We start from the raw sequence: 22739 nt of genomic DNA on the forward strand, positions 1-22739 counted from the left end.
ACTCACTGCCTTAATACAGTCGACCGCAGCAGGTGAAGCCAGGAGACGACAGCGGGGCCCCTGGGCCTCTGATTTGTAAAGCGCCTCACTCCCCTCAACCCTCACATAGGCCTGAAATTACTGCACCGTGCATTTCCTGTTCCAGTAAAGAACCACATTTAGCCTTGTTTATGCACGCACCGCTCGTTCCGCAGCCACACACACACACACCCGGTGTGAGCACTGACTTTGCATTTAGATGGATCACATTTATTCTGCTGGTTTTGGTTTAATCAAATCCAGCCAGCTCTTGTCAGTTGCAGCAGCTGATAATTAACTCTCGGGTGCGAGACCGAACCGCCGCCTTCGCCCACTGCGCTCGATAAGGACGGTGCGGCGGACACTGACGTAGTTTCAGCGAGAGTTGGTCACTTGTCTCTCCTCTCTCTCTCTCTCTCAGGGTTCAAATGCACACATATCCTCCAGCAGTCGCCCTGCGTGTCCTGTCCCTCACCCCCCAACTCCCCCACCGAGGTTTTCCTCCCTCAGACTGTTGACCCCGATCGCCTGCGTCCTCACAGACTCTCGATCCTCGTTCTGTGCACAGATCTGAACCGTTTGTTTTTTTTTCTTCTTCTTTTTGGCACTGACATCTAACCATCTAACCAGGAATGAATGAATGCTTGAAAGTGACTGTGTGTAATGTTGAAATTGGGAAATGTATTTTTTACAACATGTGAACATTTTTTTTTTCCCCTCCCTCCTCCAATCACTCTCATTGTGAATTATTTTTTTCTTTTCTTTCACCAGACTGCAAAAACAAAAACACCAGAAAAAAAAAATCTGTAACTAGGCTCTTAAGCTTTATTTTTTGTTTTTGTTTACTTTTTTATTAGAAACAATCATGTTTGTGATGGTAACCTCCAATGGTAAACTCAACACCGTATTTTAATAAAATCCTAAAAAATTTAAACATCTTGCGCCTACGTTTTTATCTATCTAAACACTAGTGTTTTTCTTGCTGAACCTTTAAACTCTAGAGTTTTATTCAGCTTTTTTTTTTTTTTCAAGCAGCTTCTTGCCTGATTATTAGTGGTTAGTGTGTTGCAGACTGCTTTTGTGGTCTGAGGACGTAAAGCTGTGTTTAGCAAAGTTTTGCCACAAACAAAATTGTTTACCGCAGTTTGGCAGCTCTTTATTTGGAGCAACGCAGTGCCAGGACAGCCGTGCAGGCCCATAGGGCTAAAAGACGGGACGGTGGGGGGATTATGGGCTTTAAAATTGCTTCCACATGCATATAACCAGGAGACTCCTCTTAAACAGTCAGCAATGCATTGTTGGTATTCATTTAGTGATTCCCAAGGATTGTTTTATCCGTTATTGGCACCGAGGCAATTTTAGTGCCTCGCAAAACTAAAATTGCAAGGCAAGTAATTTTCTAACGTTACAACCACAGACATAAAGGTATTTATTGGTATTTTCTATGATTTACCAACAATAAAGTGATGCATAATTGCAAAGTAGAAGTAAAAGGATATGTTGCATTCAATGTAAAAAAAAGACTAAAAAAATGTCTGTGATATGGCTCATTTGAATTCAGCCCCTTTTAAATCATCCTTTCATATAATCGAATGCAGTCAGTGGATTGGCACGCCTGTACTTACCAAGACACGGCTGTTGAGCAAGCAGAGGGTAATCAGAAGCCCCATAATGCCCTCAGAGGAGCTGCACAGATCAGCAGCTGAGGTGGGAAAAACTATTGAAAGGACGACTTGGTCGTAACACTGGCATTTGTGAAAGGGAAGCAAAAAGAAAACCATGTTGAGAGAGGTCTGGTTTGCAGATTGTAAAGGTCGTGGAGGGGACACTGGTCTGATGGGACAAAAAGTGAGATTTTTAACCTACATTTAAAATGTTTAAGGGAATAATTATGCCACCAACCATCTCTATGGTGGTCTCCACAAGTTTTTTTTTTTTTTTTTTTCTCAGGGAAGTTGTTCCCTGTTGAGAGAGAAGCATCTAAATCTGATTTGGATTTAAGTCTGAACGAGTCCCTGGTCCGACACACCGATGGCTGATTTACCTCCCCAGCATGTAGTCATGTTCTACGGAGACCAGTTAATTCATTCATATGTGTTGAAGCAGATATGTCAATAAGACCACATCAGGACCTCTAATGTTAAACCACTCAATTTTAGCTCTGTGGGTGGAATTGCAGATCGACCTAAAATATTAATATTGATATCAAGTCAGTTTTTGAATAATACTGACACTGGTATCGTTCCGATCTTACTGGCATGCTGAGATCGATACTGCAGTTTCAGATTCTCACTCGGCTCTACCTCAAAAAAGGTTTTGTTTCCATGTGTTCTCAAATTGTACGTTTTTGCTTTTCTATCGTTTCTGCTCGTCATAAAACACCTGAAGGTCAGAAGTTTAATAATATATCAAGTATCAGAATCGTTATCGGCGATACTGGAGCTGTACTCTGTACCATGAAATGCGCTATCTCGCACCTCTAATTTTTTGGGTTCTTTACTTGCTGGAAAGTTGAACCTTGACCCCAATCTGAAGTCTTTTGCTTCCTCGAACATGTTTTCTTCCAGTTTTGCTCTGCCCTCCTTGTTGTCAGTTCTGATACCTTATCCCTGATAAAGTAAAGACTCCCCATGGCGTGATGCATGCCACCACATGTGGGTAACGTGTGCTGTGGGTCACAGGTCACACATGCTGTTTGTGCATGTGGACCAGAAAATTTAATCTTTGTCTCTTCCGCACGTTTGCTGCGAACTGCAAATAATTTCTTCAGCAATTCCTCTCCTACCGACACACATTCAGAAAGACGAGATGCGTTGATTGCACAACGTTGTTCTTATGTTTGCAGACGTGTCGCTCCTCCAGAGTTGGCAGTCGCTCCACGTTATGCAGAGAATAAATGACGATGGTTTTCTAATTGAGTGGCTGTTGAAGGCAACTGGTGATGCTGAAGTTTAGAGTAATCGCAGCAAAGGGAACTGAATACAAAAGAAATCCAGTGCAAGGGACTGTTTGTGTGGGACAATTACACTACAGCACCTGAAGAAAAGCCAGCTGATTAACATAATGAGTCCAGTAGTTGAAGCACTTCTTTCTGAAAGTACCTTTCGCACACTCTGATCTCTGAATTTGTTGAAGTTGGGGGGGGGGAGCAGACGTATTGCACAATCACCTGTTTGTCCACTTCTCAGAAGTTGCTAGAGGCCCAGGATGATAGCTGGGTTTTTACTGGATGTGACTCGCACTTCAAACGCACTTCGTCCAACTCCTTCTCCAACCTGACGTCGTACGGTTCCTGACTTCTGCCAGCCGCCACGCTGCACCCCCAGAGATGTTGGCTTTTTCTTTTTTCTGTTTGCTTGTTCGTTTAGTGCTGGAGTAGACACTGAGGCCTCATCACTTCTGGGAGGACACAGTAAAACCAGTAAAACGTGAACCCCTGGTTCCCACACTGCTTCTGAGAACGTAAATTCAGATAAGTGCTCTGTAAAATGGGTCAGTGTGCATTAGATTTTGGTGAAAAACAAGGTGGGGTTTTTTTTTTTGTGCTTCTGCTAGTTTCCAGATGTCTGCACTTTTTTCTTCTTTCAGAATGTTTTTTAGTGTTTGACTCTGTTTGTTAGAAAATTAATACAACATTTTATCAAGTTCAAACACTTGAGACCTTTCCAATTTGAAATATATACCTTTTAATTGCCAACAGTCCTTTTTTGTTTTTCTTTCAGCCTAATATTTCTTCCATTTGTCTGAAGCAAAGTGTTTTCAACCACAAGTATTAGTTTCCAGATTTTCTCCTTAAAACCGAAATAACCTCACTCTGGCATGAGAAAGTCAACAAAAGCTAACAGCGTTGAACCTTAATGGGGGCAGCCTGACAGATCGGGGTGTGTGTGGTAGTGTATGGCATGTGTTTGCGTACTTGCCCATGTGATGGATTGGTCTCCAGGCAGACAAAGTATCCCACTTGGAGGGATCGGACTACCAACCCGAAGGCAACGGGATAAATATTTGTCTTGGGTTGTCTCTGGAATGATCGAATATTATTTCAGCCTACGAAGTACTCAAATGCTGCGTCCCGTTCAGAGCTTGGTTTTCAATCTTATTATACCCTTAAACTGCTCATTTAATCTGTATTGATTGTTTTTTTTCCTTTCTGGTTTAATTCTGATCGTAGTTGGTAACTGGTGCAAAAACGATTGGCATTGCGTGTGTGGTCTGGTGTCAGAAGTCTCTTTTTGTCTCTAGAGTGTACTTGTAAGTATATTAGCGTCCTGGGTTTGGGGTTTAACCTGGTTTTCATCACTGTGTTTACACGGAGCACCAGGAAAGCGGGTGATTCACATCCTTGTTTAAATGATTGGATCTGTATTCGGCTCTCTGACCGTCTGTAGACATCTGCGTCTGATTTTTAGAGACTCTTAGCCACTTAAGATCATCTCTAAATTCGCCTGAGAAGCTTGTCCGAGTTTACAGAAACGATTTCACCCGGGTTCGTTACAATTATCTCGGCCGTGTTGGTTCTGTTTGACCCACTTCTGCAGCGCGCACTCCTAAATAAATGTCCACTGTAATTGTTGACAGTCTGCAGCTGAGAATAGCTCCTCAAAATCCACAGGTTCACAAGGTTTAACTTGTGCTTTCCAAAAGACACAAACTGCGCCTTGTAAAAGCATTAATACCTGTCAAACTTTTTGGGCTTTTTTTTGTTTTTGTTTTTGTCACGTTGCAACCAGAAACTTCAGCGTGTTTTAACTGGGGTTTTATTTCGCAGGCTATCACAAAGTGGCACGTGGTTTTGGTTGTGAAAGGAAAGGCATAAGGAGTTTTCAAAATGTAGAAAAAGTTTTTCGTGCATGTGTGAAATGCAATTGCATGATCAGTCCACATCGTCCACTTTCCCTCTGATCCACCTGCAGACAATCTAACTCTACTAGTTTCCCTCAAAAGTCTTGTAAGCAATAAAGAGAGTCAACATCTGAATAATTTAGTGGACCCAACTGTGTTGGGAAGGCCTCAGACACCTCAGCAGAGGGGTGAGAGATGCAGGCGGACAGAACAACACTCCTCTCCACCCGAACCGACTGCATGGACATGCAGAGATTAACCGCTCAGGTGGAAGAACCGCTGCATGCGACGGGTATAAATTCACAAATCTGTCAAGAAGAAAGGCATAGCTGAATGAAAGTCTTACCCATGTAGTGCTGCCACTACTCTGTGAGGCAGCATCATGCTGCTTCCGTCAGGGAACCTGGTCAGAGTTGAAGGGAGGGCAGATATAGCGAGCATTTTGTGACAAAATGTTAAAAAACTATATATAAAAAAACAAGGGTTGCGAGTCCTTTTGCGAGGCGCCGTACCGTCTCTCTTACTAGATAGATCAGAACATTCTGTTAGAAAATTTCTACCAAAAATGGCATAAATGTGAGCTTCAGCTGAATGCCTGATCTCTTTCTTCTCTGCGTCTGTCTGGCTTTTGGCGTTCTGTGATTAGCTCATGGCTTTCCCTCTTCTGACTTCACTCACTGGAGCAACGCTGACGCGAGCTCATGATTGACCGATGAGGACGAGAGGAAAACTTCCATCTATCTTGGAGTTTTGCGTCAGCCTGGCAGATCTGCTGCTGTATCTGGTGTCCTAATGCTAATCTCCCGTGTGTGTGTGTGTGTGTGTGTGTGTTACAATAATCACAGCCGTCAGTAGTTCCAGTTTTCAGAAACACTTACTCTCTATCTGCCATTGTGAGCTTAGGTGATTTTACCTGACCAATCTAAAAAAAAAAAGTAGTTTGAAGCTAAATATCAGTCTGCCCGCTCGCTGAGCAGAACAGACTGGCTGAAGGATGCAGAAGGACTGGATGCAAATCAAAAAGATGAATCAAGTCCGTAATGAAGGGAGAAACAGATGGAGGGAAATATATCTACTTAACCGACTCCTTTAGACTGCAGGACATTAAAAAAAAAAACAACTAAATTGTCACCTGATACCCAGAAGTCTGCTTTTCCTTCTTCCCTTTTCTGCTCGTCGTCATCAGCTGCTTATTCCTGGAAAGGTCTGTCGTTTCGGCACCAGGCTGAGAATACCTTTGCTCCTCTCAGCACTGCAGGCATCAATCTGTAGGCGTCCAGGAGGGCGTCCTGACCACATGTCCAGATCACCGTCAGGATGTTTTGTTTTTGCGATACACTGGTTGTGTAACTGTAGAGGAGGTGAACAGAAGCGGCAGAAAGTCTCCACTTCCTCCACGTGATCATTTCACGTCTCACTTGTGAGGTTTTACGTGCGCTACGATAATGTAGCTGTAAAAAAAACAACAACAAAAAAAACGATGCTTCGAAGACATCCATCATACCGCTCAAACTGTGCAAGTCTCTCTCCAGACATGTTTCCCATGATGGCATGTTTTGCACAAAGAACATGGATTGTAGTCCCTGTCAGGATTGCATCACATCATCTAGCCACATGAGAAACTAGGAAAGGTTTTTGAGTTTTCACACACTGACCTTTCCTTGCCAGGCTGTGCATGTGTGGGCACACAGGTGGCTGCTTTGTTCCTTTTTGAAGCCTTCGGTTAAAGTGGCTGTTTTAAGACTCTGACATGTACAAACAGGGTCTCTTTTACACTCAGCTTCAACATATTCACAAGTGGCTCCTGATAACAGAAACCTCCCTGATTGTCCATGTGTGTCCCAGCTGTGGGGAAAAACCCTTTTTTTTTTTTTTTTTTTCTTTTTTCTGCTGCTGCACACAAACACGTTTAACCTGAGGAAATGGGATTCCTCGTGCTCGAATCACAGCTGGATCTGGAGATGGAGTTGTTTAAAACGGAGAAGAAGTACAACAAAAAAAAAAGAAGAAAGATACGGAAACCATTTTAAAAACCCCTTTGATTCCCTCTGATTTCCAATCAAACTGAAATTAGCTGCAGAAATCAGAGCCAGTGCTTCTGTCCAGACTCCCCTCATTTGTCAGGCAGGTTGCACGTCTGTCTGGGGAGCCCAAGTCCTCCTTACTCTTTCAATTTTACTGCCTTTTTTTTTTTTTCTTTTTTTGCAACTGTGCACCAAAAATTAGACAACGCTTTGGGGCGTTTGCCTGGAGGGATGTTGATTGCCTTCTGGAGAGAGAGAGAGAGACTGTTAACTGCCTTTCCATACAAGGAGAGGTGAGGGGCGAGTGGGGGAGGAGAAAGAGAATGAGAGGAGGGTAATATGAGGAGATACAATGAGAGAGAGAGAGAGAAGGTAGGAGGAGAGAAATCTGGAAAGAGATAAAGGGAGCGAAAAAGACTGATGAGGTTGTGCCAGTTACAGCGGAGAGGAAAGTGAGCAGAGCCGAGTCCTCCCTGTGGTTGTGCTGCTGCTTCTCCGACTGACCCAATGCAGGTAGGGAACACACACAGAGCAGCCGCCATCCATTCAACACACACCGAGCCTGCAGGAGTCCAGACCACCTTGTGTCGCGGTGGTCCAGGAGGCATCCAGGAAGTTTCTGTCTTGTCTTTCAACAGAAACGAAACAAAAAACTGATAATGTAATGATGTAAATGGAAGCTAAACGAAGCATGCAACTGTGTGAAATGCTTTGAATAATCAATGTCGGCATGCAATTCATGAGTAATTGAAGGTAAATGCAGCTGAGGGTGTCTGTGGTCGAATTTGGAAACCAAATGCAGAAGATGAATAGTTTTCACAACAATTCAAGTGAACGTGACTTATTATTATTGAGGTATGTTTGTATTTTTATGCTTTAAAGTAAGCTTCTGTGTGCATTTATATTGTCTTGCACTTAGACGAGAAGCAGCCAAAAACTGACACACACACACACACACACACACACACACATATATATATATAAAATATATATATATAAAGGATAAAAGATTTTTTCTTGTCCCTTCAATCAAATGTCTTTTAAAACAAACAATCTACACATTTTGGCAATTAGACTTTTTGCATATGGCGAACTTGATAAAAAAATAATGGTTTTAAAAGTTGGTTTTTGTTGTTTTTTTGCCAGAAGTAATTTTTTTTTGTCTAAATCGTCTTTTGGCAAAAAAAATAAATAAAGAGATTATTTTTATTTATTCATTTATTTATTTAGCAAAAATTGCCTCTGGTAAAAAGAGACGTAGGCCATTATTTTAGGAAGGTGATAATATGTTCCTTCTTAGAGTTGCACGTTATTTCACTGAACTCTGCCCACAAATTGTCCAAATGTCCATCCTTTCTACACTTTCTGTCAGTGGTGTATCTAAAAATAATTTAGGATAATCCGTTTTTGCACACAACATTTGGCTGCCTTAATTACATTTCTTACCTCCTGTTATGTTCCCCCACCTGTCTAAGTGTCCGTCTTTCTCCTTGTAGCTCCACCAGAAATCTGCACACGGATCAGGCATGCATGAAAAGGATAATTCAACACAGATGGTTGCATCTTTTTTTTTTTTTTTTTTTTTTTTTTCGTCCTGAACAAACTCCTGATTCTGCTATTGTTGCCCAATAAAAAAGATTTTCAAGGAAAAAAAGAAAAGGAAAATTACCTTCCCTGGCAGCTCCTTGTTAAAAAATATCTGTGTATGTGTTGCAGACCTGAATGACCAAATTTATGGGATGAGGTTGAATGTTTGCATTATCGCTGCATGAAGCTGCTCTAACATCACAGGGAAGGTGCCTGAAAGGTTTTATTGCGTCTTATGCCTGACAGGGGAAAAAAAAAAAAAAAAAATCTCCTCCGTGTGAGTCTGTGCTGGCTGATGAGATCACAGTGGGCCTGGGCCGCAGGTGCAAGTGTGTGTTTTTGCACATCAGAGTCACGGTGAGCTCTCATTAATCCATCTGCTGGTTATTTTTCTTAATATTTGTGTGCGAATTCAAGAAATACCAGGCTGTCAGAAGTGTGTTGCAGCGTCGGTGTGATGAGTGCAGGAGGAAGGTCAGAGGGTTTGACTAATCCAAAATAGAGCTGAAGATGTAAGTGATAAAGAGAGCCAGTTTTAGGCAACAGGTAAGTCTCTGCAGAAGCCAGAGAAGAGACCTTAGGAACTAGCTGGACATCCAAACCGTGATATTTCTCCCTGCAGCGATAAAAGCTGGGCTATGTGTCTCCACGCTGCAGGTATTTTTATGGATGGCTGTTAAACTCTGCAATGGTTAATCTGCATTCGGCACAGATGGGGAACTGATCAAAAGATCAGCGACATGCGAGGCTGCGGTCAGAAAAAGTGTCAGAGTTGGACATTTAGAGCTATGTTGGCTGAGTAATTCAATCTGTCCTCTGGAAATAGACCTCAGGGACAATATGCAGCAAGACATGGGTGTTAGGTGTGTTGATGGTGTGTGTGTGCATGTGTGTGTTGGCTAACCCAAATTTAACTGTCTGCATTCTGCAGCTGCTTGGACTTTTAGCAATACTATAGAAACACACCGGATTGGCCCTTTGCCTTCTGGTAGAATGTCAACAGAAGGAAAAATCTTCTGCTCTCAGCTTTAAAGTTTCATTTCACGTTTAAGCCGGCCTTCAGTAACATGAGAAATCAAACACGTGGTCCTGAATTTGCGTTTTTGTGTTCGTTTGTGACGCGATTCGGAAATGAAGCCGACAACAGAGAGAAACGGCAGGACAATGTTTACTTCTGCGTCAGAAGTGGAGAAATGTGTTGAAATGATGCAAAGGAAGAAATCAAACATAAAGCAGCCAACGCTGCAGGCACAAGTTCCAAAACAAAGGAGCTCGGGGAAAAAAAAAAAAAAAATTGTCACATTTCTGCTAATAAAAAGTGTGGAAAATTCGCCTGTTTGTAATTTAATATTAATATAAATCCAGCTGTTCTTTGAAGGCGTCAGATTTTTTTTAATTTTTTTTTTATTGGTGAACAAATGGCTAAAAAGCTCGACAGAGAGTTCGGGGATGGAGTTGTAACGACGTTTAGAGCAATAAATGCAAACTCAGTGAGACATGAATCATAAGAAGTCCCATTTGCACTTTGCAACAAGTCATGTAGAAAACACCAGGAAGACGACGATCTGGTGAGATCAGACCAAAACTGACCAAAACCTACGTGAAAAATGCTGTGCAGAAGAAAGCTAACATGGCATTTTGATGTACGTCACATCCCTCATAATTATGGCAAAGGTTAAAAGCAGGTAGAGCTTTACCCCAAAAGACTTGCAGCATTTTCACAGTAAAAGGTTCCTCTACAAAGTATCGACTCGGGGTTACTGAATACAAGTCTCCACAAAACTCTTGTGATTTTTATCTGTGAAAAAGTTTTGCTAGTCAAAACATCTCCTTTCAGATCACCACCGTGCTGGACTTTATTTAGTCTGTGCTAAAATTGCAACATGTTGACGTTTTTGCTTTAAATTTAGCGAAGAGTTAATACTTTTAGAAACCCCTGCATGCTCTTGGGGGGAAAAAAAAGGTTTTAACCTCAAATACACATACAATCGAAATCCAGTTGGTGATTTAAGATGCATTTACGATTTTCACTGATGGCGATTTGACCGCTTAGCATGTACAGTGTGAACTTAACGCTGCAGTCCAACTTTTGGCCATCGTCTAAATAAGGCAGAAAACTTTGGCTGAAGATTTGGGAGAAGTGAAAACACACGTTTCCCCTCTGTTACTCTCCTTAGCCCTGTTAAAATATATAAAAGGTGAAAAGTGTTTGCACGTGCCCTCCTCCCCTCTCTGCCTCTAAATAGAGTGCGAGTCTGTCTGACTCAGCTGTGGGTCAGTGGATGGTCAGTCGGTGAGGTCAGACAGATTTCACATCCAGCCTCAGACATGTCATATGTGCTGTTTTATTTCAGGGCAGCTCCTGCAACACACATTCCTGCTGAATATTAGCTGTTGTCGCATAGCCAGAGATTGGCTGGAGATCAACACACACACACACACACACACACACACCATGCCCAGCCCAGAAGTTGAAAGCTCAAGGGTCAGAAGGTTCAACAAGCTTTGTTCTCAGATGAAACGTCCGTGTTGTGATACGAGGGCAGGGATGTGGAATTTTCCCCGTCTCCTTTTGTATTTTCGAGGATTGTCCAGGGCTTGGCTTCCTAAATGTTCAGGCTAGTCTTTCCTTTTTGTTTCCTCCCAAGCCAAGATTATGCGCCCAAACACAATTGATCTTAAAATGCGCCTCCCAGTTTACGGTTTCAGCCTCCTTATCAGCCTTTGTTCAGGAGTCCTCTCCAGCTCCAACATGCAGCCGGAGGAATAACCCAGTTTTTCCTTTTTCGTTCCTCTGCAGATGATGTCTTCAGAGCGCCTGGCCTGTGGTTGGCTGCACAAGCTTCTCGTTTTGCTGGTGAAGCTTCATTTCGCGTTTGCCGAGCCTCTGCAACCCCTCAACGGAACGGGCTGCACAGCCAAGGGTCCCGCTTCCTACATCCTGGTCTTTACAGGTCACTGGAGCCCGCAGTCGTTTCCAAAGCAGTACCCCCTGTTCCGACCCCCAGCGCAGTGGTCCAAACTCATAGGTGAGGAAAAACATGGCTTCTCTTTAGAGTGTTTTTGGAATGAAACGAAAGCGCCATACGCAGCACTGGTAGAAGATTTTATTGCCAGTGAATTTAAAGAAGAAAAAAAAAGGTCAAAGAAACTACCAGATGGCGTTTCTCTTTGTCTTTCTGTCGGCTGTCAGACAAAAATCACATGGTTCCAAAATGGAGCCGAAAAGAGACGGGAGTACAAACATGATTACCTAAACAGGTGAGTCTGATTAACTGAATGTGTTGCAGATGTAAGAAGGAGGAGGAAACAACATGAGATGAGATGAGAACAGAGATCAGAGAACTCAAAGTGGAATCACAAAAACAAAAGTTTTTGAATCAAAATCTGAGGAAAAGCTGCAGAAAAGAGCACGACTAAACAATGAAGTGATCAGAAAACACAAGAATTCAGTGAAATATACAAACCTGAAAACCAGCAGGATCACGTCCAGCGACACTGAGCAAATGTGAAAAAAAAAACATAATTTAATCATAAACACAGTAAAATTAGACTTTGATGATGGACATATTTATCTTTCACACAGCCGAATCCCTTTTCAGTTTAAATGACAACACGTTTGTGTGCTTGCACCAATTTAGGAGTCTTGAGATTTTTGATAACGGCCTTAGCTGAAATTTGAACTGCAAGTTTACGCAAATATGATTCACATATCTACAGACAGGCCACACAGTGAGTAGTTTTCAAAGAGAAATGACTCATCTCATGCTTTGATCAGAAATGGAGTATAAAATGTTTTCCAAGCACAAGAAAACAAACATTTTTTACGTCCTGTGCTGAGAGTTTAAAAATCAAATAAATAAATAACAGAAAATAAAAATAAAAAAGATTTTTTTTTGAAAAACACGCCAAAGCAGTGTTGCTATTGCTATGTTATTGTGACGTGACAAAGTAGGAGAAGGTTGAAGCGAGTAATATCCCAAAAAAAAAAAAATATTGGGGACATGGTAGCAGTGATGTCTGGTTTCCAGGTGGCCCAGTGATGCCATGGAAGAGGAGAGCGCCCTACTTATTCCTAACAGAGACAGGCACCAGCGGTTCTGACATAATTATTTCCATGGGCATGGAAAGGGACGGTCTTTGTCACCAGGGAACAAAAACACAAGGGCCTCAGTGAGCAGACGGTAAACTATAGGGGACAATAAAAAAATAAAAAAAAGCTGCAGCAAACGTCAGTAGGGCTGAAGACTCTGAAAGACTGGACTTTGTCATGAATAAAAAAAGTACTCAAGCGGTTTAGGAAGTTGTTGGCTTTGAAGTCTTGGTGGGGCACAAGTGTGATGCATTATCAAATTTCGGGGGTTTGATGCTAGTTAGGATGGAAATGCAATTAAGGTCCACGAGTAATGGCGGTATGGGGAGAAACAAGATAGTGTGTGAAGTGTGCTAGGCAAGTTGTGCAACTAAGTGTGCGCTCATACATGTGTCAAGACTATTTAAGGTTAAAATCCCGACTGTGTGTGTGTAGTTGTGCATGCGTGTGTGTAGTTGTGTGTGTGTGTGTGTGTGCGCGCGCGCGCTTGTCTTTATGCAGCTCTGAAAAGTGAGGTAAGGCAGAACCATCAGAGCATTTGTCAACGTGTTTCTGGCTAACCTTACTCTGCCCTTAAAACCACGGGCCCAGGTCAGCGGCTTTGTGGGTCTCCAGAACCTGTGGTTTAAATCTAAAACTGGGCTCTTGATTTTTAACAGATTTCTGAGATAGTCAGAACTTTTCAAAAGAATGTGAAGAGAAAGCCTGCTGGCCCGGGCTGCATCAGAAAAGCATCATTAAGGGTTTTCAGAATTGTTAAAATAAATTGTTGTCCAACTTCTGCCTGCCAAGTCCAGGATCCTGACCTACATCCTGGCAGCTCCGGCCTGTGTTGCGGTTTCTGCAGGAAAAGACGGAGAATATAACCTTGCAATAACACATGCACATGAGCAATTCCCTCAGAATCATCAGTTTAAATGCAGGAAGTAGGAGGCAGCCGTAGAAGTACACTAGGGCTCCGTGGTGGAAATGATCTCATCGTCTGGCTCAGGACTCTGCGGAGCTTCATCGACACTCGAAAGGAGTCAAGTGAGCGCGCATCTCGCTTCTCTCATCTCACATTTCTTCAATTGCCTTGTCTCTCTCAACAGCGGCGAGCCACAACCGCCACTTTCGGCTCTGGGAGGAGGGCTCTTCGGCCAGTCCCGGGGTGCAGAGCTTTGCTGAAGTCGGGGTGACGGTGGAGCTGATGAAAGCAGCCAAGGAGGCCCGGAAGAAGCGCACGGTCGGAGTCATGTACCGGACAGCAGGCATTCCCAATGGGATCGGACACAGCTCCACGGAGATGCTCATTGTGCCCCGCAACCCACTGGTAGGAGACGGCGGAGCTTCACAAAGCAACATCTACACTCACGCGGTCACTTTGAGCTGGGTTTATTACACCGTGCATCTGCACCCCACCAAGTCATTTCCTACTTATTTCCACTACACCCTGTCAGACTTTGTTTAGACCAAGTGCTTGAGTTCAGTAGCTGCAAACGCCTACATCCATCCCGCACGCTTTGCTCTCGGTCTGAGCTGGAGCCGAGGGAGGGGCCCCATCTGTGTAAGGTAAATACCAGTAAATGCCAGTTACCTCAACATAAAGACTGCAGACACGTAGAACCAGCTACAGTTTTCCTGTCTGGTGGGAAGGGAAAATTGGCCCACCAGTGATTTTTGCTTTTTCTTTTTTTAATTAGCTTGTTAAACTTTGGGCTGGCGTGTTTTATTTACGCACAACCCAAAATACAACCTATCCTGCTATTATCACCAAGCACAAAGATAAGTCATGTATTAGCTGCGCTTAACTACAATGGATCAGTTTCACCAGTCACACCCAGGCCTAATTACTGCAGAAAATCAGAAGTTCAATGTGACACGGGATAAAAGATGTCCAAAAATAGTTAGGAAACAAAGTCAATGATATCTCTCAGCCTGAAAGAAAAAAAAAAAAAAAACAGAAACAAAAACAAAAGCATTTCAGTGGGTTTGGGATTCCAGTGAACCACACTTGGAGTCATCATTCACTAATGGAGAAAACATGGATTCGTGGTGAACCATCTGAAAACTGGCCAGCCTTTCAAAATTACTCCAAGAGTGCGCAGATGATTCATCCAGAAGGTCACAAAGTGCCCAAGAACATCATTTAATGCTCTACAGGCCTCACTTTCCTTTAGAGATTAAGTCAGCGAATGAACACCCTGACACTGTTGGTCAAAATTTGTTGCTGTGATTGATTGAAATTATTTCACGAGTAACAAAACATGTCAAAACCATTACAGTCGTTTGGGGTCGCGCATCTGGGATGAGTTTCTCCCGCATTGGACGCAGCGCTTCCTTTGTCCAAACAGATCTTTTTTTTTTTTTTTTTTTTGCTTTGAACCAAAAACTTCAATGTTTGATCTTCTCTGTCTATGAAACATAATTCCAACAATCCCCCGTTCTTCTAGCATGTGAACTTTAATAAACTGCAGATGAGTTTATTCATTGTCAATCTGGGCTGGGAACAAACGGGCTCTTCTCAGACAGTAATCCCCCGCAGCCCTGCAGTGGGCATTGTCGTTGCTCAGAGCTCCTCTGACGGTCAGTCGACTCACGAACTTTAACGCGAGCCAACGCAAGAGAAGGGGCCTTTAGTTGATTAGAGGTTGCTTCAGTCCAGATCGTGGTTTCAATATAAATGTCTAAATCCATTTTCGGTCATCCCCCCCCTTGCGATGCTTGATCAAAAAAAAAAAAAAATCTTACTTTTCCTTTGTTTTCAATTAGATTCTAAAAGATTTCATATGCTGGATGCTGGTATGAATAGATACAACAGATATAATCTGATGCAATTTGGTGAGTATGATGTGTCGTGAACTGACCCGCTTGGGGGAGCCAATGAAATCTTTCATAGTTCATTAATTTTAATAAATAGAGAGAGAGAGAAGGAGGAAAAAAACACATTTAACTTTTAATCCGAGAATGTCATTTAACAAAAGGAGCTACGTACACATTCCCTTCCTCTGAGATATTATTTATGAAGATGCCTGTTGGCCAGAGTGGCTTTACGTTGAGAAAAATTAAACAAAGCATTACTTTATGTTCAGCAACATGTAGCTTTTTTTTTTTTTCACTTTTGACTGGTCTGGTGCTTTTCTTGGTAAAAACCTAAACGCTATTTTTATGAGGCAAGGCAAACATCTGGCCTGTTGAATTAATTGTCTTTATTGTTTCAATTTGTAGCTCAGCTCACTTCACTTAGTGTTTATTTAGTGATTATTCACCTCAGATGTTATCACATGGTTAGCCAAACACATATAAAACAATAGCCAAGCAACATGGACGCTTTCCACTTTCTGTGCAAAATATTTGTCGATATCATAAGGAGGGAAAATGCAACAAAACCACCAGCTCAATAGAACGACACAACTCATATGCTTGAGTGTTGTTTTTTTTTAGCCTATTATAGGAGTTTGTGTGCATATTTGAGCCAGTTTTCCCCTTAACAAGAACTGCTCTAAATTCAGCTCATCCTCATGCGGTTAAAGATCTTTACACTTCTTATTGACAGAGGTATAAATCATTTTTAGGAAGAAAAAGGTAAATAAAAACAGACAAATTGCTGGGAAACGTAAACTCTTTCACACATTTTCATTATTTCCTGTTACATTTCCTCTCAAAAATTAACTTCTTCTTTGAATACAAATTCATTTTAATCTAAGTCTGCCAGAGATTATGTGTAATTTTGGTTTCAACTGCTTGCTACTCATCAATTAGGATATAGATTATGTCATCATCTAGTGTTTATAAGCCAGTCTTTGCCTCTTTTCTCCCCCCAGTTGTCTTTTATCTCATAAGCTATATTTTTTTGTGGCTCAATTCTCCACTCAGGGGTCCACAAAGCATTTCACAGTTTTGATACCAGCAAGAAAAAAAAAGAAAAAAAGAATCTGAAGTTTAACGTCAAAAGTTGTCGAATTAAATCTGTGATCTCTTTTGAGGCGATATAAGGTTGTTGCTTTTCTTTAATAAAGTTCTGATTGAGCTCAATTCTTACTATCTGGGCTTTTTTGCTTCTTACCTTCATGATCAGCCGAGAGAGAAGGTCCATTCCTCTTGCGTCTACTATACTTCACACCCATATGCAATGAAATCTGGGTTTTTGTCCATCCAATGATATGTGCCTTACTGTTTAAAATAAAAAGAATTGGATCCTGTTTTTTTTTTTTTTATTTCAATTTTTATTGTAATTACCCTTAAAAAGTGGCATTTTCTAAAGGTTATCATGTCTAGAGAGTCTCCGGCTTGCATTGTCAACTACATTAGGAGACTAATTCTCTGAGTCCTTGAACCAGAGGGCAAAACAAAAGAACTAATCACTCTTTAGGTGAGCATTGTTTCTGTAAGCATAGGTAATGTTCAGCACCCCGCCGTGTTGTCTTCCAGGTATGTGACGTCTGCGCCGGTCTGTTTTTAGATCAGATAAGCAAAGCAAAGCCCAGCTATTGAGCGTGCTGTGTTGGACATGATTTAATGACGTGATCCAGCTGATAACTTAATCTGTGAGCATGTTGCACTGTCTGTTGCGCTCTCATTTATAAATACTATATCATTCCTTTGAAGACAGCCGATGGTTTACACGACATCCGCCAGGAATCCCAGACACATGACTTCTGTCATCATATATCCAGCTTTTGTTTAATGTGGAGCTCAACCAGATGGAGACGCAGGATGTGAGCCATTTTAAGCCGCTCGAGAGGCTTTCCGTCGGATGCCTTCTGGTCTTTGAAAACGGTTTTCTGAGATGGACACGGGCTTTTAAAGATTTGTCTTGAACAGTCGTGCAAACTTTCCCTTTAGCTAATAGTAAAGAAATTAGCCGAGAGGCGTCGTCTTTCAGATTAGCTCAGGAGAGTTTCAGGAAAAGATGAAAAGCATAAGAGGCAGGAAGTTCAAAGATCAAAAATGAAAGGACACTGATGTTTCTAAAAAAAAAAGCCACAAGACTTCTTCTGGTTTAGTCTTTACTATTTTTAACATTTATCACTGGAAGAAAAACATTAACACTTGTATGTCTTCCTGACTCATCTCATTCCTTTGTCTCAGATCTGCTGGTCCCCGCTCTCTGTTTGATTCAACACCAGTGATTCATTCAAAGCCCACACAAAAACCGACCCTCAGACTGACAAGATGAGCAGCGACTGTCAAGTGTTTTTGGGTTGTTGTTTTTTTCTCCAAAAATGGAGAAGTTTTCAAATGCGCTGCCGTCTGGTCTTCTGCCACCACTTCAGTGTGTTTTGACCCTAAATCCTCTCTCCGAGATGAGATCACCGTTTCTCAGGAAACATACATCATACGGGAGACAGACGGGGTGCACGTGCGCACATGCCGACTCTGTTTTATAGTCGCAAAATCCCTACATCGGCGCTCATGTGTGTGTGATGTCAGGCCTATTGCATTTATTGTCCTGGCTGGTGTTACTGTGATCTCTGTAATTTCATTCATTCTGCACTCATCTCATTTTCCACAGCAGGGGGATTTAAACAGTTGCACAGTCCAAAGTGAACTAATGGCTATTATATTAAAATAACAAGTGTTTTCATTACATTTCAATCTACGTGTCAAAGTATAAAACATTTCTATTAGAGATAAGAGTTATTTTATTCAGCTTCAAATAGAATTCAATTTTTTTATGGGGTTATGTTGGAAGACTATGACTGCACAATATCTTACCTTAAATGTGAACAAGACAGTTTGGGTCTTGGATGGTATTGAAGATGCCTGTGTGGTAGCAACCATTTGAGTCGTTGGTGGAAAATAGAAATAGTTTTACACCTTGGACATTTTCAGATATTGTCATATTACAACCACAAACCAGAGTTTCTTTTTTTTATATTAATATTATGTGATGAACCAATAAAAAGCATAAATTAGAAGTTGAAGAAAAAGGTACATTGTTTTTCTCAAATAAAATCTATAAAATGTGTTGTCCATTCAGCTCTCTTTTTGTGATTACCAGATAAAGCCACCCCACACTTCAGTCTACAGACGGCCATTTTTACTAATTTTACCTTACAGAATCACTCAAGCTGAGTCAGACCAGGTCGTGTTAATCTCAGGTTAACACTTACCGAATATCCTCTGTCTTTTAGGTCTGCACTTTGACTGGGCCACTTTGGCATATGAATATGATTTGATGCGTGTGATGTACTGTTTAGGATTGTTGTTCTGTTGGAAGGTGAACCTCCACCCCTGTCAGTTTTCATGGTATGCAGATTCTCCCTGCTGATAACGCTACGGATTCTCCATAGTGACAACAATCCTCTTCTTGGCTGCTTCTCTGATTGATGTTCTCCTTCCCAGCCTGCCAGTTTAGGTGGACTATCATGTTTTGCTTAGGTTTGGAGTTGTGCTGTACTCTTTCCATTTTCAGATGATGGATTGAACAGAGCTCTGTGAGATGTTCAAAGCTTGGGCTTTTGTTTTATGACTGAACTCTGCTTTAAATTTCTCGACAGCCTCGCCTGTTTTGCACTTGGTTGCTGTTTGTTCTCTAACAACAAACCTCTGAGGCCTTCACAAACCATTGGTGGCACTGTGTTATATTTAGGGGTGTCGCAGTAGGACGCATGCTTTTGGATTTTTGTTTATAGTGAAAAAACGTATAATTTTTCTTCCACTTTACAACGTGCCACTTTATGTTGGTCTGTCACATAAAATCCCAACAAAGTGCAATAAGGTTGTGGCTTAAATGTGAAGCACAAATGGTATGAATACCTTTGCAAGGAACTCTTAAGTATTTTTTTTACTAGCATGTAGTATTTAACTTCCTGGTAATCTGGTCATCCCCCCTTTTTTTTTTTTTTTTTTTTTTTACAAAATTATGATAATTAGTGTTTCATAGTTTTTCAATTAAACTCATTGAAGTCTAACATCAGTGTTTTGTGTCTGACAGCTGTCTTTGATGGTGAAGATGATTCCCAGCCCTGACTGGTTTGTCGGTGTGGACAGCCTCAATCTTTGTGAGGGTAACCGGTGGAAACAGGAAGTGACCGTCGACCTCCAGCCTTACGATGCAGGAACGGACAGTGGATTCACTTTTTCCTCTCCCAACTTTCCCACCAGCCCCCCTGAAAACATTACAAAGGTAGGAGGAAACCATCATCTGTTTATGTCCTTCGCTAAGCTGTTGGTGCCTCAGATTCTGGTGTCTCTGTCTTGTTCTTGGAGTACGTAAGCAGAGTGGGAACAGGGCATCATTCTTGGCTGTTTGTGGCTGAATGATTGCTTGGCAGGCCTCATGTCTGACCTGAAGTGATTTAAATAAAAAGGGGCCCCTTATGTAACAGACTATCCATCCTTTTGCAGGATGTGCTTTAGAGCTGGCTAATATGCACTGGGGGTTCTACTGAGAATCTGTTGCCTTTTTCTGATGAACTGCTCGCCGACTGCTTTTCAGATCACGTCACAAATGCCGAATCATCCGGCCAATTCCTTCTACTACCCTCGACTAAAGGAGCTTCCACCTATTGCCAGCATAAAGATTACCCGGCAGCGTCGAACGCCAGACCGCCAAACTTCTATTTCTAATCACATTCTACCAAACTCCATCAATCCTCAGCGTTTCTCAGGTAATAACGCAAAGCTTTTCCTCACAAAAATATTCATAACCTTGAAAGTATTTAGAGTTTTTTTTTTTTCCTACCAGCTACTGGTAGGAAGGTAGCTGGAGCTGCTGTTTGAGGTTGGACCACAACAGTGTAGAACCCAGCTCCGGGTAGAGGGGCTTCCCAGGGTGTGGGGACCCACAAGCTCTCAGCTGACTGCCTCGGTTTTAGAGTTAACTAGCATGAGGGGTCACCTCTTTGTGGCATTAGGTTGCAAGAGGGAAGGCTCTGACCTTTTGCACTGAACAGCAGTTCGGATTACCAAGCCTTCTTGGAGTCCAAAGGATGTTTTGCAATTTAACAGAGCACGAGTCGATCACAAGGTGAGTCAAGTGTGCTTGATACCAGGTCATCTTGGGCTAAAGGTCGACGATCAGTGTTGTAATCTTATCATTTGACCTGCTGCGGCTGAAGAGATATCAACTCATTGCCACTTGGTAGCGAGCTGAATCCAGTGGCAGGGGTTTGGCAGACAGATCTAGTAAAACCGAACATGAGTTGAGAGTGAGCTGCGAACGTCTAGTGGAGGAACCTGTTCAACTTATGCCTCCTGGAGAATCTCTCTCCTCCCCCAAGGGAAGTTGGAGTCGTGAAATCAGAATGGGGCAGGACCTTCACTGCAGATATGGCTTTCGAGAGCTATGGCCTAATATATATTGCCGTTTGTTGTGTTGGCAACAAGAGGATCTGCTCATGGACCCCCAGAGGTGATGGAACCTGTTGGGTTGGAGAAGACCTTGAAGGCTTGGTTGTCTATAACGAATGTCAATTAGCACAGGTATAGAAAAAATAAGACAGACTGCTGCATCTGTGTTTTGTCTGCTTTTGGATTAGGGAACTGCAGACCCAGACTGGTGTTATTGTAGACTGGTGGAAAGAGCGCTTTGAGGATCTCCTCAATCCTGTCTCCTTACTGTGAAGGAGTCGGAAACTGAAGACTCGGAAGAAGGCATTCCATCACAGTAGCAGAGGTCACTGAGGTAGTTAAATAGCTCCCCATTGGCAGGAAGTCAACCTACGAAGATGAGATTCTGCGTAGGTCCATCATAGTTAATAGACCTTTTCAGTGTTGCATATTGAAAAGGCATAGGGGCAACGCCAGAGTGGCATGATAGTTTTTTAAGACAGGGGACAGAGAGTGAATTCCAACCCTAGAAAGATCACACTTTTCACCCTCACTGGGAAAGATTAGACCATAGATTTACTCTTCCAGAACAATATAATCTGTTTGTCTGTCTGCATGTATATGACTGCTGCAGAACAGGCATCATTTGGGCACTGTTTCCTCATTTTCTTGTTGTCTCTCTCTCTTTAAACCCAGCAACACCTTTGGATTGCGAAGTCTCCCTCTGGTCATCTTGGGGTCTGTGTCTTGGTCCCTGCTCCAGAGGTGGAGTTCGTCACCGCACACGTTACATACTTCTGCGGCCAGCAAACGCTGGCAGCCCCTGCCCTGAGCTGGAGGAACAGGATGAATGTGTGCCGCACAACTGCATAAAGAAACGCCAGTAATCGTCAAAGCAGGAGCATAAAAACAACCAGTGATAAACACTTGGACTCTCGTGTTATCAGTGCTGGACTGAGAAAACGTTTGAGAATTTGTCAGATTTTTTTTTTAAGTGAAGCAATAAGAACTCAATGTGTATTGTCACAAAAAGAGACGTTTGCAAATCAGCAGAACTAAGAAAAAACAGAAGTCTCTTGGAAAAAACTGGTTGCTGGATGAAAATCAAAGAGCTAAAATGCTATTTAGTCTGACTTTGTTTTTACAACTGTTGTTCGACCTGTGTTTGCCCAAAGGTTGAGCTGTTTTGTAAAATGTAAATAAAAGTGAAATGCAACCATTTGTAAATTATCTCCAAAAATATATGTTTCATTCAATATAACAGAAATATGAATTAATTTGTGTGCCGTTTTTCATTTTGTCAAATAAATGCACATTTTGTTGTAACTTTCCTGCCAACGCTATGTTAAAAAAAAAAAGTTGGGACAAACATGGGGGGAGATTTTCCAGCGAACTAAAATCCAATTAAAACACTTGAGCAAAAATACCTAAAAGTATATCTGTCTAAAGCCAAATGCAGTCATCCTATAGAAAAAGCTTTTTTTTTTTTTTCAGCTGCTTGCATCTGGGATCTTGTTCAATCAATAATGACTCGCATCGCAACATGCTATGTGAGGGGTTGGAACATAGACGGAGGTCCGTGGCGTTGGGGGGGCATTGCCCGCCCACAGAGTCAGCCGTGCCCCCCACCCCCCTGGACTGGAAGTTGTTTGTTGTTTTTACCTTAGAATGGCCAAATATCTGTTTTTTTTTAATTTACCATCCATCTGTGATAGACAGACGGTAAATTGAAAGTGTTGCTTGTCTCAAATTTCTTTGCTACACCAGACCAGAACAGCGCCCACATAACTGCAAACAAAGCATTAATCTGATTATCCTTTCTCTAGTCTATTACCATCAGAGACCAAGATACTTAAAGTCCTTTGCTTAAGGCAGGACCATCTGTATCTGACTGACAGCGGATAAAACCCCCTTTTTTT

At 42.1% G+C, this 22739-nt stretch overlaps 1 protein-coding gene across 2 annotated transcripts; it reads left to right on the plus strand.

The window, feature by feature from the left end:
• The first annotated feature begins 819 nt into the window (after positions 1 to 819).
• Positions 820 to 22097, plus strand: spon2a (spondin 2a, extracellular matrix protein). 2 transcript variants are annotated; one of them, XM_015057069.1, is made up of 6 exons: positions 820 to 7397; positions 11272 to 11500; positions 13656 to 13876; positions 19484 to 19675; positions 19988 to 20159; positions 21517 to 22097. In XM_015057069.1, the coding sequence occupies exons 1-6, from the start codon at positions 7392 to 7394 to the stop codon at positions 21705 to 21707; spliced, it is 1011 nt and encodes a 336-aa protein (XP_014912555.1). In that variant the 5' UTR covers positions 820 to 7391; the 3' UTR covers positions 21708 to 22097. The 2 variants fall into 2 exon arrangements, with proteins under 2 accessions (XP_014912555.1, XP_014912556.1); XM_015057070.1 differs by lacking the exon at positions 820 to 7397 and adding an exon at positions 8098 to 8828.
• The last annotated feature ends 642 nt before the right edge of the window (positions 22098 to 22739 follow it).

The sequence above is a fragment of the Poecilia latipinna genome, unplaced genomic scaffold, assembly GCF_001443285.1.
Source record: "Poecilia latipinna isolate Pla-1442-1.1 unplaced genomic scaffold, P_latipinna-1.0 Scaffold1432, whole genome shotgun sequence".
In the NCBI taxonomy this organism is placed as follows: Eukaryota; Metazoa; Chordata; class Actinopteri; order Cyprinodontiformes; family Poeciliidae; genus Poecilia; species Poecilia latipinna.

Coding starts and splice junctions, on each gene's coding strand:
- spon2a (XM_015057069.1), top strand. Junction 13,877..19,483: donor TTGTGCCCCGCAACCCACTG/GTAGGAGACGGC, acceptor TGTGTCTGACAG/CTGTCTTTGATGGTGAAGAT. Junction 19,676..19,987: donor CCCCTGAAAACATTACAAAG/GTAGGAGGAAAC, acceptor ACTGCTTTTCAG/ATCACGTCACAAATGCCGAA.